The sequence below is a fragment of the Pleurodeles waltl genome, chromosome 12 (assembly GCF_031143425.1).
Source record: "Pleurodeles waltl isolate 20211129_DDA chromosome 12, aPleWal1.hap1.20221129, whole genome shotgun sequence".
Lineage (NCBI taxonomy): Eukaryota > Metazoa > Chordata > Amphibia > Caudata > Salamandridae > Pleurodeles > Pleurodeles waltl.
Genome location: NC_090451.1, coordinates 162,022,547 through 162,042,815, shown reverse-complemented (window position 1 = coordinate 162,042,815; position 20,269 = coordinate 162,022,547). Strand labels below are relative to the sequence as shown.

Below are 20,269 nucleotides of genomic sequence, written 5' to 3'. Positions count from 1 at the left end.
AAATAAGTTAATGTCTTAGGTTGCAACACTGCATTCTTCTCACCTGAACATAAATGTAAGTGTAAAGGTAGGCTCATTCCATATGCTAAACAAAATACCATTCAAATGTTTTCCTTATTATTAGACCTTGCATTATTTGTGCTGTTTCCTCCAACTTTTTTTTACTTTCTGACCTCCTGTCTTGCTGACTTCATTTTACTGGTTTTAGTATTCTGGGCACTGGCAAATATATTTGAATTATAAGCCACTAGTAAAGTGTACCAGATGTGCCCAAGGCCTGTAAAGTAAATAAATGCTACTGTTGGGACTGCAGCACTGATTGTGCACCCACTTCAGTAACTCTTCAAACATGACTCAGGCCTGGCACTGGAGAGCCTGTTTGTGCAGTTTTAACCTGCCATGTCGACCTGGAAAGTTAACCCTCTTGCCAGGCCCAAACCTTCGGTTTTAATAAATATTAGTCACCTCAAAGTTAGGCCCTGGACAGCCCCAAGGGCATGGTGCAGTGTATTTAACAAGTTGGACATGTACGTTTAAGTTTTACATGTCCAGGCAGTGACAAACTGTTAAATTCCTTTTTCACTACTGCAAGGCTTTCCTCTCCAATATCTTAACATTGAGATTACCTTATTACATTTTATAAGTGTAATTTACAATTGAGACCAGATAGATATGTTTCGTTTGGTGTCTTTGTGACTCTCAATTTAAAATCACAACTTATGGTGAAGTTGGACTTTATGTAGCAAGTCTGAAAATCCCACTTTAAGTTGCCATTTTCTTATTTTAACCATTCTGTGCCTCTGACTGCCTCTGAATACACATCCGGTTAGGTGACATCTGTGCTCTGGTGTATTCTCTCTACAGAGCCACACACAAAGGGAGCATAGGTTTACCTTATGGGCCATCCACATCCTGATGGGCCATTATTATCTTAATGGGTCATCTTGGACAGGATGGAAGGGAGGAGCTGACACTTATACCCGAGTGGGTCCTGAGCCTTCACAAAGGGCTTCATAAACCCCCATAGTATACCTGGATCCAGGAAAGAAAGGGCATAGATTATGTGCACTTCATATGCCTCTCTTTGAAGTCTCCCCCACTTCAAAGACACAACTGGGATTAAGTACTGGACCCCGAACTCCACCAAATCAGTACACTTCTGGACATGAGGACATTTTGCCAGAGAGAAGGATTGCTGTACTGCTGAAAGGACCGTCACTCTGCTGGACTTTGCAGGACTACTGCTCTGCTGTGCCTGCCTTGTTGCCTTCTGCCCTCCTTGCCTGGGAGTGGGAAGGACTGGACATGAAACTTGTCATCCCCAGAACTAAAGTGACTCCAAGGGCTTGCTGGCTTGCCCCGTTCTGAAGTCTCACGGACATCAAAGACTTCATCCACCTTTTACTACAGCTTCTGGACTCCGCCATCTACGAGTCCTACCCTGCCAAGTGGTGTCAATCCAATCTTGGGCCCTTGGAAGTGGGTTCTTCAGCTGTGTTCTACGAAAATCCATGCGTCCCTATCACTGCATCGACTGGAACCGCCACAACTCTCCTCCATGCTGACACATTGCTGCTGCTGCTGAGGGTGAAGCCTTCACATCGCCCATTGCCTAGCTCAAGATTGAAGCATCACCATCAACCCCAGCGCATCAACTTTGCATTGCCGGCTGCGTGGCTTGAGGACAATGCATTGCCTTGATCATAAAGGGTTCGATGCTGCACCTAGGGGACATCACATGGACGAATGCGCAGCTTGACTACCATGCATCCCCTGACTCTGCGGATCAGAACCAATGCATCACCTTTGCATCGTCTTCTCTAAACCTTGTATCGGACCCTCATAGTCAACGCAAACCTCCACACAGGATGCTGTTTCAGCAAAATGAGGTTGGTCCCTATAGCTCTCCCGTGCTCCATCGCGGTCATCCTGAACTTTTGGATTCACCCCAGCCTAGTGCAACCAGATAGCTCCAGTTGGCATTTTAAGTTTCTAAGCACTACAATTGCAGATATTCTTTAAAAATTAATATCTAGTCTTCTACTTATTGGATATTTGTCATTTTGGTCTTATTTTGTTCATTAAATTGACCTCTATTTTACTAACCTGTATTATTTTAGTGTGATGTTTTCACTGTTCAGTTTTAAGTATTGCACAAATACTACAAACATTACCTCTTAAGTTAGATCTCACTGTTCTGTGCCAAGCTACCCAAGGGTGAGCACAGGTTAATTTAGGGTGTGCATCTGACTTACCATGACTAGGATTGAGGTCCTTCCTTGGACAGGATGCATATTTCTGCCAATTTAAGACCCAGTTTTAAACAATTATGCTTCATAGGTGTGTTTTAACCCTTGTAATTTCAGCAACCAAAATTACATTCTATATTCATCACAGGAAAGTGATGTTTTCCTATAACAATAATATTTCAGGTCATACTCAGTGGTCCAATGCCCTTCTTCATGAGCCTTAACAGTGATTGAGTAAATGCCTGCTGGAAAAATCATATAATGGAGGCATCATAAGCAGAGAATGCTGCCCAGTCCTTTTGGGTTGGTGAAAAGATTGTACTAACATAGTAATTACTGAATTTTACTAGACTTCATGACTAAGATTCTGTTGTAGGTTTTCATATAACGTGTTGGTTTATTACTGAGGACTTTGGCCTATTGCCTTTAAAAGGGCAATATGATATGGAGTTTATTGTATAATTGTTATTTGTGAAAGTTCATGATGCTCATTATGTAGGTTTTCTTATGTTGGAGAAGTAGTATACATCTTTATGGATGCTCTGTTTCTATAAATAACTGTTAGCCATATGGGAACCCAAATGCTGAATGCTAGTATTGTATCTTTCATTATTCTCATATCTTAGTCCCATGAATACCTTTAAAAATGGGCACTGTCTGCAAGACAGTAAAAAACAAACCACACATTGTAGTTGTAGTAATGCAAAATTAAATTTCTGTGTTTGGAGATATTCTGAAGGATGAGCAATTCACTGTCAGCATATGGACTAAATGTGAGACCTGTATACATAGCAGACAATGTAGGACAAATGTGTTGGATTGGCAGTACTTCCTTCAAAAGAGACAAAATAATAAAGGCCCTCATTACAACATTGGCTTTAATGACCGCCTACCGCCACGGCCGCCAACATACCGCCGCCGTGGCTACCAGCCGGCAACGCGTTTATGACTGCCAGAAATGTGTCAGAATACCACCGCCGGTCATGGTGGGGGATGGCAGTAAGGCGGTGCTGCAGACAACAGCACCACCACACTACCAAAACACCACCGACAGTATCATGAGCAATGATATGGCCTGGCAGTGTTTTGCTGGCGGACGCTGATGCTGACAGCAGCACCGCAGACCGTCTCCGGCCGGAGGACCCCCTGCAAGCAGGTAAGTCGGGTTCTCCGACCAAAGAGGGGGGTTGGAGGTGTTGTATGTATGTGGAGGGGGGGGTGTATGGTTTGGGGAGCGTGCACGTGGGGGTGAGTCGCGGTGGATGCATGCGCGAATGAGTGAGTGTGAGCGTTGTGTGTTGTGGATGCATGTGTGTGACAGGTATGTTGGTGTGTGTTGTGGTGTGTGTGGGTATGTATGTGTGCACGCGTGGGTGGGTGGAGGTGGGTATGCGTGTGTGCATGTGTGTATATGGGTGCGCGTGTGGGTGTGTATATGTGCGGGGGTTAGGAGCGGGTGACGGAGGGTGGGGGATTGGTCTCTGGGGAGGAGGTGGGGGGGCAGGGGAGACCCCTATCAGTGCCAGGGAAGGGACTCCCTGGCACTGATAGTGCCTATGGCCATGGTTTTCGCAGCTGTACAGAAACCACGAAAACCATGGCGGTAGGCCGGGTCGTAATGTCGAGGGTGGGAATGCAAAGGTCGCCGTGCTGGAGACCGAAGTCTCCAGCCCAGCGGCTGTTACCACCCTGTTAATCCCCTTTTTATTTACCGCCGGCCTGTTGCTTTAACATCAACCGCCAGGGTTGTAATGAGGGCCAAAGTCTGTTAACCTTTTATTTTAGAATGTTCTGTATTTTACTCATGTTTTCAATTTTAGTATTCACCTATTCTAATACTCTAACACCCATTGCTATAATTTCTTGCAATTTTTCCTATGCTAGGTTAGTGTATAAAAAGATATATTGAGACAGACTTGTCATGTTATTTACTTCTCAGAGTCAAATTAAAAGGCCCACCTGGAAATAACCCAGCTAGGCTTTGTGGCAGATCTGAGCAGTCTCAAAATCTGACACCAGATTCATAGCCGTCGATTCACCAAAATGCCAGGGGTAGCAGAAGGGACATCACATGCCATGTGACCCCTCTCTGATGTCACAAGAAGTGACATTACACAAACTTTGACCTGGTGACATTGCAGAAAGTTATGTCTCCTACCCTGATGTCACAGGAAGTGACATCACATCACAAGGTATTTAACCTGATGACATCATAGGAAGTGACATTATTTGACCTTTGGACCTCATGAAATCAAAGGAAGTGATACTGCATGACCTTGGAATTGGTACTATCACAGGCAGTGATGCATCTAACTTTTGGTTACTTACATCACACAGAGATACTGAAAAATCTCTACAGATACAAAAGAAGTACCCTATAAAAATCAGGCTAGAAAGACTGGCAAAAACAATTTCTAAACAGTACCAAGCAGCTTGCACGAAGCTGTCAGATAGCAATTCCTTTGTCACTGGGCTAGATTACGAATGTAACTTATGAACTGCACAGTAACAACAACATCTCTGTGACAAAAGTAGTAACCCACTGAGCTAGTCACATAAAATATTTTTCTTTGATATGCATGGTACATTTTCTTTGCGTCAGGCATATTTACCCTCTGTGCTACCTCAGATAAGCACAAACTGCCCCTAGACAAAACTCCCATCTGTTTCCAGCAGATACATGAATAAATCACCAGAGTTAACTTGACACTATTTATTGTTTTCTGAAAAATGCTGAATATAGAAGGAACTTTGCATTGCTTTCAAAACTTCTGCACTTCCACAAAACTGGCCTTCATTATTAAAACCTGCCTTCCATTCTTCCAGCCTCCCAGTGAACTGCCCAGTATGGCTATTCCGGCCTTGTGGTGTTGACAACGTCTCGTTGTCCAGTCCACTAGCACTGTATATCAAAATGATTTAATAAATTAGATCCAAATAAAGACCACGATTACATTGCCAACCTGGAAAGGAAGCCTTTGCAGCTCCCATTCACACACACATTTAAATAAATTTTAATACTTCTACTCCTAACCATGTCTGAATCATTTAGCGCAGGGTAATATGTTCGAAACTGCAAAATCTACTAATCTGGCTAATCTGTACCTCCACCCGACTAATAGATACATACAAGGCTGTGGCTGTTTAATCTGCGTTCATTCATTCATGCATTCATTTGTGTATTTATTGCCACATACTAACGTAGCTAGCAGCACCTACTGGCCTCTTCTGGATGATTCTGCAAAACTAACTATGGAGTTACCAGGGCATCAATGACAATTGTGTCTCTGGAAGCAGTTAGAATGCTCAGATTCAGGCCTGTCCCTGACACAGGCCTGGATGAGAAGCAGCAGCTGTTGAAGTCATTTTAGTATCCTCCCCTTACAACAGACACCAAGTGCAGCAACTCCAGCCAGCACCAAGATGTTTTAGTGTAGTGCTTTTGTAATGGCTCTTTCATTTACCAGGACACATGTCCACACACATGGACTTTAAAGTGTTTACTTAAACAGAATCACATGAATTATTTTAGTGACTGGATTACCATAGTACAGTAGGGCTTTGTTTCTCTGCTGCAGAAAATCATGCTTGCAGTTATAAGACAGTTGTTTTAAGAACGACACCCAAGGCCTCAGTCAGTGCTGGATGGGTCTAAGATCCCCCACCTCAGAGATTTTAAAATGCACTCCCAGCATTAGGGCAAGAGGGTGTACTTATAGCCAGACTAGCCAGGCCTCGGGGGCTGGCTGTCTGAGCAGTGAGCTTAACTCCACATTTGACACATTGGGAAATCAGTTCATATGCATCTGCCCTGGGCCATTAACTGCATACTCATGGAGATGTGGCTGCCTGTTAGAAATTGGGTCTCTCGTTGGCAGTGGATGCACCCTGTCCAAGCAGGGACCTCCACTATAGTCAGGGTAAGGGAGACACACAGCTAAGAGAACCCCTGCTCACCCCCTTGATAACTTGGCATGAGCAGTCAGGCTTACCTCACAGGCAATGTGCAAAGTATATGTACACTGTTAGAAATGGGGTTTCTGGTTGGCTAGGGTATGTACCTCAGCCAGGCAGAACTTACCCACTCTAGTCAGGGCAAGGGAGTTACACGTCCAAGATAACCCCTGCTCACCCCCTTAGTAGCTTGGCACGAGCAGTCAGGCTTAACCCGGAGGCAGTGTGTAAAGCGCTTGCACAACACACACACACATGTGACGCAATATCCCCACCACAAAGGAAACACAACACCAGATTATATGAAAATATACTGTATTGTACACAACGTAATTATCAGACCAACATAACAGTACTATCCTGCTACCTTAGCAGTTGTCAGAACGTTACACATTAGTTACTCTGCAAACTAGCAGTAGTCACACATAACACACAGGTTACTCAGTATTCTGCAACATAAGCAGTAGTCAGGAAACACGTTATCACATTAGAACACTTGTCATAAGAATATCATAAAACGCCCATAGTAGGAACATTAGAAAACCTATTGCAAGTTAGGGAAACATATTAGCAAGTCATGCCCATAAAAGGAACATGTGCACACATATGTAAAAGCATCATAGAACAGGTAGGCAATATATCACAATTAGTAAAGTCTGTAGCAAGAACTTAAATTATGATTCTATTGGTCCGTTTAGCAAGTACCTGTCTTGACGGGGAGGCACTTCCAGTGCCTAAAACAACCAATGGGGCCCCCGGCGCTCCTCTGCGCAAAAACAGGAGCCTCCCTAAACATGGCAGATCGAAAGGGGCGGCACGCACCCTCTCTGACTCCTTGACGGGCCCCTTCTGGGACCCGTGATCACTGGGGGCCCCCGGGCCTCCATCGGCCCTCTCCAGGGGGACCCTGGTCAGGGAAAGCCTTTGAAGGGGGAGGGGGGCACCTCGCGCTCCCTCCTCTTTGCAACACGGGCCCCTCCGGGGACCCGCTAACTTCTGGGGTCTCCCTGGACCTTCGTGGGTCCTGCCACTACGGGAGACCCCGAAAGAAAATACTCCTGGCCCGCGAGGGGGCCAACACAAGAGCTGGGGGCCAGGGTGAGCCTCCAGTGAGGCTGCCGCCCGGCCTGAGATAGCAGGAGAGTCCTCCGGGACTCCTGCACGCGAGGGAGAGGCGTCCTCCTCTCCCTCTACTTCCAGATAACGTCGCGGCCCAAGGTGGGGCCTGCTGGTGCCCCGGGGGCGCTCTGAAAAGCGTGCGTCACCCGGGAGCACGCTAGGAGCGTGCTAGCTCCTTCCTTGACTTCTGAAAGTGCCCCGGGGGCACTAGAGACAGCGCAGACCTCGCGCTGGAATGCAAATGCTCTGCCCGGGCTGCGGCGGTGATTCCAGCAAAGAAAAGGCACCGTGGAGAGCGCGAGGGCACATTTATGAGCCCGGGTTGCGGCGGTGATCTCCTTTAGTAGAAACGCGCTCCAGGAAGCGAGAGGGCACAATTAAAAGCCCGGGCTGCGGCGGTGATTTCCTTTTTAGTCAAAGAAAAGCGCTTTCAAAGCGCGAGGGCACATCAGCAGCCTCAGCAATTTAAAAGAATGCCTTGTTCCTGGTGGACGCATTCTGTGCAAAGGTCTAAAGGATCGTTACAGGGATCAGGGGCCACAGCACCCTGCCCCTGGGAACAACTCAACAAGAAGGAGCACAGGGCTGGTGGGCCCAGCTACAGGCCAGCACAAGGGGTGCAGATGGTGGCAGTTCCTCCTAGTGACCAGGCAGGTCACAGGTCAGCACAGCAGCAGCAGTCCATGGCGGTCTCCTGGTGAGTCCATTCATCAGCGTTCTGTGTCCAGTTTCAAGTTCCAAGAATGTTCAAATTGTGGGGGAAATTCCCCTGTACTTATAGTCCTGATTTTACAGTGTTTTACAATGATAGGGAGAGGAGGTTCCAGCCAGTTACAACTGGTTCTGGGAGTGCCCCCTCTCTCCTTTCAGCACAGGCTCCAAACATCAGTGGGGGGTTAACGACCCTATTGTGTGAGGCCAGGGCACAGCCTTTACAAATGTAGGTGTGCCCCGCCTCTCCCTTCTCTCAGCCCAGGAAGACTATTCAGTATGCAGATGCACCTCGGTGACACCTCCACCCTCCCTGTGTACAGGCTGCCTGAAAAGTATGCACAAAGCCCCAACTGTCACTCTGCCCAGACGTGGATTGGAGTCAAGCTGCAAAACACCAGAGTCATAAGCACAGATAAATGCGCACTGTCTAGAAGTGGCATTTCTGTGATAGTAATAAAAAATACACCCACACCAGTAAGCAGTATTTATCATCACCATCACAACCATACCAAACACGCCTACGCTACCCCTCATAAATCAGACAATACCCCTTACACATAAGGCAGGGCATTTCTAATGCAATCGTATGGGAAGGCAGCACTCACAGCAGTGAGACACCAAGTTAGGCTGTTTGTCACTACCAGGACAGGCCATGCAATATGGCACATGTCCTGCCTTTCTACATACATGGCACCCTGCCCATAGGGCTAGCTAGGGCGTACTTTTAGGGGTGACTTACATGTAGTAAAAGGGGAGTTCTGGGCCTGGCAAGTAAATTTAGATGCCTGGTCCCTGTGGCAGAAAACTGCGCACACAGGCCCTGCGCTAGCAAGCCTGAGACAGGTTTGAAAGTCTACTTCAGTGGGTGGCGCAAGCAGCACTGCAGGCCCACTGGTAGAATTTAATTTACAGGCCCTGGGTATAGAGATACCACTGTACAAGGGACTTATAGGTAAATTAAATATGCCAATTAGGTATAAGCCAATCATACCAACTTTAGATGGGAGAGCACCTGCACTTTAGCACTGGTCAGCAGTGATAAAGTGCTCAGAGTCCTAGAGCCAACAGCGAGAGGTCAGAAAAACCAGGAGGAAGGAGGCAAAAAGACTAGGGATGACCATGCGTATGGCCAAAAGTCCAACATACACCCACACAGTAACACAGTGAAAACACCACATAAGTACTCTACACCAGTTAAGAAAACTAGCAATATTTATCTGAGTTAGACAAGACCAGAATGACAAAAATCAAACATACACAAGTAACAATATGAATTTTCAAAGATTACATTTTAGTGTAGCACTTAGAAACACAATAGGTCCAACTGGGGCCATCATAGCATCTTAACAGAGTCACTCCCAACACTTCAATGCTACTTGCAAGGGCGTGTGGGCCAGTCACAGAATCGCACAGTCCCCGGGGAAAGTACCTTGGAAAATAAGGAAACAAAAACGCTGCACGGAGCCATGGAGGTGAGGAGTCAATGGAGCCGGTGAAGCATCAGTTCCTTACTGCTACCAGGAAGATGAGGTGTTGGTTCCTTACTGCTAGGCAGGGGAGGTGAGGTGTCAGTTTCCTCCAGTTGCAGGAGAGGTAATGCTATGTTGGTTGTAAGGCATCAGTTCGTTATGAAAAGGCAGGATAGATGAATCCAGCAGTTCAAGAAGCGAGGTTTCGACTTTGCAGTGTTATGATCATACCCCAGGGCCATACTTGCTGCATCGGTGTTGGGCCAGTGTTGCAGGTCGCGGTTGTTGCACTCAGCAGGGACCACAGCTCTGGTGCAGGCAGAAGCATGGAGTCAGACAGCAGCACCGGTTCCGAATTTACTCTGGAGTCGATGTGCCTCGGTTATTCTTGGTTGCACCAGAACTCACTTTCAAGGGCCCAGGAACTGGATTTGGCACCACTTAGCAAGTCAGGACTCTCAGCAAGATAGCCCAGGCACTGGCAGGTGAAGCCTTTGATTGCCCTGAAACTTCTTAGCAGGAGGCAAGCTTAGTTCAAGTCCTTGGAGAAAGTTGGAAAGCATGATGTAGAAAGCCCAGTCTTTTCACTTCCAGTGCAGAAGCAGCAGGCGAGCACAGCAACAGGCAGAGTGGCAGTCCCTCCTACTACATCCAACTTTTATTCCTGACAGAATGTCCTCAGACCAGAGGTTTTCTAAATATGTGGCATCAGAAGTCCAGTACTTATACTAATTTCTGTCTCTGAATTAGGCATACTTCAAAGAGAAGTCTTTGTAGTGCACAATACCATGCCTTTCCTGCCCTGGCCACAGACACTCCAGGGTGGTTGGAGACTGCTTTAAATAAGGACAGGCACAGCCCTATTCAAGAGCAAGTGTCATCTTCTTCCACCATTCCAGCTCAGGAAGACTCATCAGTCTGGTGATGGGACATCCGAATATGCAGGGCACCCCTCAGCTCCCTTTGTGTGACTGTCTAGAGTGAATGTACAAACAGCCCAACTATCATCCTGACCTAGATGTGTATTCAGCAGACAGGCAGAGGAACAGAATGGTTAAGCAAGGAAATGCCCATCTTCTAATGGTGGCATTTTCAAACTTACCCTTAAAAAACAACTTCACCAAAAGATGTTTTTTTGTTTTTTTTAATTGTGAGTTTGGAGACTCTAAACTCCACATCTCTATCTGCTCTCAATGGGAGATTACACTTAACAGATATTTCAAGGCAATCCCCATGTTACCCTATAGGAGAGACAGGTCTTGCAATAGTGAAGAACAAATGTGGCAGTATTTCACTAGCAGGATATGCAAAACACACCAGTACATGTCCTACCTTTTAATTACACTGCACCTTGCCCATGGGGCTGCTGAAGGTCTACTTTAAGGGTGTCTTACATGTAGTACAAGGGAAGGTTTGTGCCCGGCAAGTGAGTGCACTTGCCAGGTTGATATGGCGGTTAAAAACTGTTCACAGAGGCACTGCAATGTCAGACCTGAGACATGTTTGCAAGGCTACTCATGTGGGCAGCACAATTAGTGGTGCAGGTCGAACAGTAGCATTTGATTTACAGGCTCTGGGCACACATTGTGCACTTTAATAGGAACTTCGTAGTAAATAAATATGCCAATCATGGAGCAACCAATCACCAATACCATTTACACAAGGAGCATTTGCACTCTAGCAGTGGTCGGCAGTGGTAGACTGGCCAGAATCCTAAAGCCAGCGAAAACCAAATTCAGCACAGGATCAAAAACAGGAGATCAGAAGCAAAAAGACAGGAGAAACCATGCTAAGAGCTGCGAGGTCTAACACTGTCCTCTTGAGGACAGTAGCTGAGCCACCACCCACACTCTGACCTCTCATATTAGTTCGAGAGGCCTTGTAACAGGGTGAAATACAATGGAAGGTTTGTTTTATGAACACTGACTCACTGGTAAACCTGCAATGGGGGGCCAGGATGTGTACCAATGTTTGTCTGGAGGGATTATTCAACGGGACAGAAGATTATATCATTATGCAAATTGAGGGTTTTCTCAAAGGCCTATCATTTAGTGCATGACTGACTGTGTTGCTACAATGCCCATGGTGGTAATGTGTATTTTTTTGGAAAGAGAGTGAAGCTAAAATGAACAACATGTCAAATTGCCACTGTCCGAGGATTTATGCAAACAACACATTAACGCTGACTGCATTTGTCTTCCTCTTTGTACCTGGGAGTTTGTGCATTTAGTTCTGTGTGTCTCTGCATGTTTAAATATTGAGAGATTATTCATGAGAGCACATTCCTGTGAGGTTATTCATATGTGTTAGGAATCTAACTGTGGGAGCAACCATTCAGATTCAAAAGGCAACAAGAGGCCTGAGATTTGCATTAGCCTGAAAGTATCTACACTGGAAGCATCTCAGGCTGTCCACAAAACTACTTTTGAGAGTGTTCATTCCTTTGTTACCTAACTTCTCTGATGAGAGTTTCCAAGATGGTGAATGACGATCTTACTAACAGGAAGGTTATCGGTCTAGCTCTGGGCGCGAGCTTCATGAGTCTTCTTTGCACGCACTCAGAGGGAAGGATGCTGCAGTTCAACTGAAAATTTGAAATGTCAAAAGTGTCTCTCCTCAGCGTTTCATTCCTCAAAGATTTTTCCAGTCAGGAAGCTCAAGAAATCAGAATCTCAGCCAGACTTGTGAGCAGTACAAGGAAAGTAGTGTCTCTGCCTCACTTGTGTGTCAAAATAAATTTGTATGAACATTTCCCTTCACTGCTTATCAGTATTCCAAAAGGCAAAGCAGTGTCTGAAGAGATCAGTGTCTCTGTGACAAGCAATTTCAGTCATCCAGTTTACTTCAGCAAATGGAAAGTTGTTTTTGGAACTAATTGCTTAAGACCATTCTCTCCATTGGGTTTGTCAAGGAAAACTAGAGTTCGGGTTGGAGCAAGTCTAAAACAGAAGATAAAAGGCTCATACTTTCTGTGGTAGTTCAGTAAAACAACATTGACAATCCATCTCAAATTATTATACAAATATATATATATATATATATATATATATATATATATATATATATATATATATATATATGTGTGTTATACCTACCGTAGAAGGATATTTAACCAACAATGAAGTAAAAGTTTTCTCTACAACTACAAGAGCTCATGAACGACAGAGACTTTTCATAATTCAGTCAACAGTCTCAATATTTAATTCTCCATCAACTGTCTGAAGGAGAGTAGCTCAAGTCTTGAATACATTGGATAATAGAAATGTAGTTAGAATGTGTTTACAATTCAGAAGTCTTGAAATATAAATGCATATTGTGTATATTGTTATATTTTATCCACAGGTAACTGACACCAATACTTCCAGAAGGAAAAGACGGAGTGGGTGTTAGCACAGAGGTGAAGTGGTCCCAGCAAGGCAGTCTCTCTCTTTTTTCTCTATCCACTTCCCCTTTCCCCCCTCACTGTCATTTCATACCAGTAGAGGTTACTACTGTTGGTGTGGATATCGGTGGAGTGGCATTGGGTCCAGCTTCTGCTCCAGGGGAACATAGCTAAAAACAGTAGTAACATTCTGTCAGAACGTTACTAGACAGGACTTTTTTTGTGTCGTCCCATTATTTCTGGATCACATCACCCGCAACACACCCGCGTCACTGCAGATGCGGTCACACCTCTGGGTTCACTCAACCCTAAGTGCTTGTATTTAATCTGTAATTTTCTTAGCACACAAGTGGAGCAATATACTGCGGTGGGTGGTAGAGCTAGGGTCCTGCAAAAGAATCTAGGCAGACACTTAACCTAGTGAACATTTCTAGTGAGCAAACAAACCCATATATACATAAGTAAAGCATGATATACACAAACAAAGCATGGCACACATCCAAGCAAGAAGAGTAGGCACTAGGGCACAGGCCAAAATGTACTACCTGAATGTAGAGGCCACTCTGCTCATCGCTTAGGATCACCAATGCCTCAGGGTACATGATCAAGAGCATCTTGTGTTGTTCCTGAAAGGGGAGATGCAGGAAATCTGACAAATCAAGGGCTCAGCCAGCCCAGCTGAGGTCACAGTAGCAACGGGTGAGATGAATTCTTCCCCTCCACCCCTAGCTTGCAGGCCATCATTTTGTCTCCTCAGACAGAGCTTCAGCATAACAGTGAAGTCAAGCGCTGCCCACACTGTGGCTGATTTTATGCCACCAGAGCACTTGCCAAGGCTGACTAACAGCCAGGGGTTGCAAGCAAGGTGGCAGGGGTCGCAAAGGGTGAATTAGGGGACACATTTGTAACCCCTGGCAACCCCTAATTGATGTCCAGGACCTCATTTGAAGCCCCCTCATCAGAAACTCAGACTCCCAACAGCTCATTCCGCCAAATAAACTCAAAAATATGTATTGGTATTGAAATCATTTAACATGGATATTACCACCAGATACCCTGCTATTCCTCCTATATGGGTCAAACACCTTTTCTGAAGATTTCAAATGGATGAAAGCCAAGGTTAGAAATGAACCTCTACAAATACTAGTCACACCTATTTTCAAATGCCTTTATAAATTAATTGGTGGTTGAGGCGAGTGTACATTGTACCATTAATTAGAACAAGCGGAGTCCCAACAATGCTGCCAACACATCCTGGTTTGAGGTGTAGGCAGCCAATCAGATCTCAGCATGAGATTGGGAGGGTTTGCAAAACTTTTGCATCCCTAGATATACAAATTTGGATTTTCTTGAAAACTTTTGAATGGATTTACACCAAATAACCAAAATACCTCTTTTTGGACCAAGAGCTGCCTTTCTGGGAAATATGGTGTAATTCCATTCAGTGGTTTTTGCGCTATCACTCTTCAATTTTACCTATGGGAATTAACATTCGAAATGCTATAAATGTCACCACTCTTTATTTCAGCCCCCGATTGATGGATCACCCCAAAACTTTCCAGAAAGCAGCTCACATGACTGTCAAATTTCGGTGGAAAATTTTCTGAACATTCGTCAAGCGGCTCCAAAGATATAGGCAAGAAAAAACAGCTTTTTCTATAGAAACTAGGTCTACGTATTGCGACCACCACAAGGTAAAATATATATAACATTTATTATAAATATTTAAATATTTAACAAACTATTTTAAAAAATAAAAATAATTGAATTAATTTACATTAATTCTATTCATAACCTTTAGCATCTTTTAAACCATAATAAACAATTTACATTTTTAGGATTTTTTAAAATATTTCTTTGAATTTGTTTATTGAATTTAAACTATTTAAATTACATATTCATTTGGAATTAAGTTAACAGTAAGATGGTATTTTTATAAATTTTGTTCTACATTTAAAATACATTTATAAAATTAATTTACAACAACAGTTATTCTTAAAGTATTTTTGATATTGCTCTCAAAATGTTTGTTATTTTTGTTTTACTTTTCCTTATAATTTACTATATGGAGATCTCCATCCTATTAGCGGAGACATCCCCTTACTTGTGAAATATCACTAGAAATAACTTTAGACTTGCAAATTAGGCAACCTTTACAACTTCACACTCAGAACTGAATAAACATAATAAAGTTACTACGCATTGTAAAAGTAAATGTACATGTGTGGATTTACTCATGTGTATATATATACCTAAGTGAATAGGTCCCAAAGTATTAAAACTGTTCTATGCCCTGAATACTTCACCACATGCTCTCCGTATCACTCTCTGTATCACTAGTGATACATTTTCCTCAAAGTTTTTCCATTTTTTTCTATCATCTTTATTTTCCAATAAATATCTATCACATATTATCTAGGACAAGTGTTTAAAACTTTTGTTTTTAAATCATACAATCTTGCAAAGTTGGCGTATGGCATATGTGTAACACATTGCTTTACTGAATATTTTAGCAATCACTTAGAGCATGTCCTTCCATTCAGGGTGATACTTTGATTTAGGTAATTCCATTAGACAACAGTAATCGTATAGCTTGTGTAACTTTTCATTTTACCGAAAAGCATGTGTTTCCTCAAGGTTTGCCACATTTAAAGGGACTGAGTTTTTTGCTGTCGCGAACTGTCATGAATTTACCATGTACTTGCTTTAATGTGTGTTAAATATTAGTAGGTGTGACTTGCTCATATTTGACATGATTTGTTTAACCATTGACAAATTCAAGTTAGCGGTGGGGAGGATGTGCTGATTATATATTTTTTTCTTCTCTTAATTGAATCATTTGCATGTCGAAAGATCACATTTTTATATGGCAAGAATGATTTACTGCCACTCAATTTCTGTATGATTTTGTTCTCATTAGTTACATTTTGAATAATAATTTGGCGTGCATGTAAAAACTGCCAGCAATATTTTGGCAAATGACAAATTACATAATTTAAATATACATCTTTTTACATTGGCATGTTAAATTATGTTATTTAAATGTTTCTTTGGTTCAAAAGCTCTAGTAAATGTATCAAAAGTATATGATTGTATTGCAGCATTTTTGTTTAAACAATGATTGGTACAAAAACATTACTCCCTTGAGTTTGTGTTTAGATTCTGCACATTCAATATAGTTTAGGATTATTCAAGTATTATGATCAAGCATCTACATATATCTAATTCAGAAATCGGGCGTATTCAATTCAAGTGTAAAACGCTAGGCAGGAATAGTACAAGGAGTTTCAATACTTCAGGCAAAATGAAATGTTCTAGTTGCTGGGCTCCACACATACGTTTTCAAGTCAATGGGCACCTTCTCTAAAATGTCTTTGTTAGCCTGCCAAATGCAATGCTTAACCCTATTTTAAGATCTGTATGATTATAAAACAAACATTAATTGAGCCCAGATTTCCTGTCCTTCACACAACAGAAAAACGTGAAAAATTGTTCTCCTGCATTTCTTGACATTCAAAAAATAGTGCAGCACCAGATTTAGTAAGCTTCCTGTGGATGACTTTTTCGGCAGTGCTGGCACTAAATTTGTACTTTACATACAAGCTGAAGCAAAAATTCCTACATGTAAACAACAGCACAGGAGTCAGACGCGTAAGATGTGTTTTTTTGTTTAATGCACATACTACACAGCAGTATGCATGGTGATCTACCGATTGACTCCTTGCTTGTGCTTGCTTTTACTTGGCATTTAGGTCAAGATCACATTACTTTAGCAGATTGTAGCCTGCGAAGGGTTAATGCTGGAAAATACATTTGGTTGTACCATGAGGATCAACTTCCAGAGCAAAGTAGCTTTTATATGTGATAGGTAATTCATCCCTGCTGTTTGATCACCTTTGTGAAGCTGTGTGACTCATGAGTGCCTGCACAAACCTCCATTGAATGTGAGCAACAAACCTTGTCCAATAGAAACAAAAGTTGAAAAACTAGCCGAGATGTGTGAGTGATCTTCAGGTTACAGTATTAATTGCAAACAAGGTCAGCACAGTATATTATTCTGCCAAAGTCCATAAAATATCTCAATTTCGTTTGGATAATAATGATGGTATACACATATTTAATGTAAGGCAATTTTAGAGTGTTCTATCAGAAATAAATAAGAAATATTCGAAATATAAAAACAAATTATTATAGTAAATTGTATTCATAGCTGTTCATGTTTTAACATTAGCCAAAGAGCTTCGACTTTTACAATACATTTTAAATGTAATATGTTTCTCTATGGTGTATGATAATTCACTAAATGTAGGTGTCCCTTAGCCTCACCTAGAAGACTGATAGGATCAAAACACTCATGATGCAGAATTGGAGGAAGGTGAATTGTGAACCTGTTATTTTATCCTCATGTTGCATAATATCACAAAGTAGCACTGCATGTGATAGTGACATGATGTTACTGCAGAAAAGTTTCAAAGGTTTCATTTGAAAAAATATGACTGTTTACATGGAGTTTACTAATTACACATTGTTGTATTGGAGCAATGCATTTGATAATTCTATTCCGATTGAAGAATCTTTTTTTTATGTATTCCAATAGATTAAAATTGTAGAAAGAGTTACGCTTTAAAAATAAATTATAGAAGTACTACTATTTAATTTTTTTCTTTAATGACATAACTAAGAAAGAGCACAAAAAGGCGCAAAATGATATTATTTTTCCAGATGTTACATTTTTGGACAAATTGTTCTGTGGAAGATCACCTTTTGGGACATCAGTCACAAAGGTAATGGAAGACCTGAACAATGGGTCTCAGTAGTGCCGTAAAAAGAAATAAGACAAATTAGCTTTCTAATTGATTCTCCATTCATTAAATATGGGTCTGTGGCAGCGTATGAGAATTAGTTCATGTCCCTCAAGATCTAGCAAACAGATATGGAGTGTTGTTTCTCATATATGTAGGACACAGGTGGAGTCACCGGCACTGGAGTAATGTCAAAGGAGAATTGGGTGCACACACTCCTTTAGAGTAGTATTTTTTTCCACTTAGAAACATTTGGACTTGTAAATTTCACATGATGTCGAAAAATAAGTTTTAAAAAATGCAGTGTAAGTGTTCACAACAATGAACATAACGAGTCCATAAGACCTAACCATATCGAGTAAATCTAAACTACTTTCCTCAAAATTCAGAGATGAATTAAAAATGTTCTACTTTGCATTTAAGCAGCATCATCTCTAAGCAATCTATAATTATGCATGCATTGGTTTCAAGGATTTCAACGTCAAAAACAAAGATTTGCTGTTGCTTTTGATGACACTCAAAATTGTCTTCAATTTGCTTCTCAATATTTTTATCCGGAGTCCTTCGTTCAAGCCATCATATAAACATTTCAGAATAGCCACAATATGTTACAAAACTGTGTAAACGTTGTTGTCAAAAGCTTCACCATGTGCTGTTTTAGTTTTAAGTAACTTATTCGGAGAAAAGCTATTACATCTAAGCACAAGGGAACGGGGGCTCTTAGTTAAATTATTTGCTGTTTAACTGAGTTATAAAGCTGGGGGGACCACATCACTAAACTCTGTAACCAGCACAAAAATTATTTTAGTCAATTCATCTCTGTTCCTGTCTCGACAAAATTTGAAATGATTGGGATTTGGGATACAGTGTCTAAGAAAGCTGGTGCTTTATATTATCTGTACTTTACCAATTGCTATTAAACTAATCAGTACTTAAATAATTCTCTATATTTTTTTATTTGTTATTAAAAACCAAATGTGACTCAAATATATTTAAAACTCTAACAGAGGTGGCTGATGTTTTTGAGGGCCGGGGTAAAAAGCTTCATAAGAGGCACAGCTATTACTGTTAAGTAGAAAAAAATGTTCTCTAAAAGAAAAAGTCAGAAGAACACAGCATCTGGCTCTTGCTGGATCTGTGCCTACTGCTAGTTTCTGCATATTAAATGAGCCAGACCTGCATTTTACATTATATGTATATATTTATGGCAGAATTGTGTGCCCTGAAAAGTGTAGGGGTCAGGATAAAGGGTCCACTGTACTGCTCTGTTGTGACAGTCCTAACACTGTTTGGCTCTATCAAAGTGAATTGATTGATCATGAGAAGATTTTCAATTTTAAGTTTGGGCATACTGTATGTCAACTTTTCTAATGTTTAATCAGAGTTTGATTCTGTGAAATCAAAGTACTTTCCTTATTTTACTAAACAAATACAAATTTCACATACCTAATAGACTGATGCTGTAGGGTGTCTGGATCCACAGCACTAATTGTGAAGACTTCACTGCCAATAGGGATGTTTTCTTGCTTCGTCGCAGTCATTGGGTTGGGTCGGAAAAATGGACCTTCATTTACATCACGAACAGTGATCTGAACTGTTGTCGTCGAGCTTGGTCCATAGGAGATATCCGGAATCAATGGGTCTTCATTTTCAACTTTGATCAGCAGTGTGTGGAAAGCTAAAATCTCATAGTCCAAAGGCTGTAAAAAAGTTTTATTTATTAATTGTAAAGAAGTATGAACACTTTCAGCCTTTAAAAACATCAACAATTCTTAATTTGCACGCACCCTCCCTTGGGGTATTATTATAACCATATATATTTCAGTTTTATTTTTCATAAACCAAAACACTCAGCTCTTTTAAGACTGCTGTCTCTAGTCAGAAAGCTATTCACATATTATTTTGAACTTTCATACAGAAAGTTTTTAAGGATTTTTACACCCTCTATTCCAATTCACAAAATGTGTTTTTGCTGCTAACTAATTTAAAAAGAATTATGAGAGAAAATCTACACCAATTTTGGGGAGGGTGGTCATTGTGGGTGTTCTGCACGTCCACAAGATTAGATACTGGTGGAAATTCATAAACATCTTTCCATTTCTTTAACTCCTTGAAATCATTGAAGTTTGTAGTTCCCTCTGCCGCATAGGATGGAAACCCATTAAAATTGGTGGGGTAGCAATGGGAAAGGTGCCTAAATAGAAAAACACTCTTTTTCTGTGGAGGGAAGAAAATAGAAAGAATTGCATTCTGTGAGAAATTGGGTTGTTGGTTGAATGGGATGTGAACCCTTGTCAAGCAACAGCCAGAGTCCCCTGCAGGGTGAGCCACAAAAAGTCACTAAATTAACCAGTGCTTAACCTTGGGAATCTTGGCATAAGAAGCAGTCAGGCTTCACTTAGGAACTATGAGAAAAGTATTTATGCAGAACACAAAGGTAATAAAGTGAAAATACAACACAAGAAACATCTTAAAACTATTTAGAGAAACAGAATATATTTTAATAAATTATTCGACACAAGAAAGACAAAAATCTAATCAGTAGAAAGGAGTTAAGATTTTTTTAAAGAATAAACTGCA

At 41.8% G+C, this 20,269-nt stretch overlaps 1 protein-coding gene across 2 annotated transcripts in view; it reads right to left on the bottom strand.

The window, feature by feature from the left end:
• The window catches only part of CDH13 (cadherin 13), a 2,224,354-nt gene that overhangs the window by 398,237 nt on the left and 1,805,848 nt on the right, over window positions 1-20,269 (bottom strand). For both annotated transcript variants that reach the window (XM_069215815.1, XM_069215816.1), the window contains exon 10: window positions 19,136-19,389. In XM_069215815.1, coding sequence (XP_069071916.1) covers window positions 19,136-19,389 — 254 coding nt within the window. The remainder of the gene's footprint in view (window positions 1-19,135; window positions 19,390-20,269) is intronic.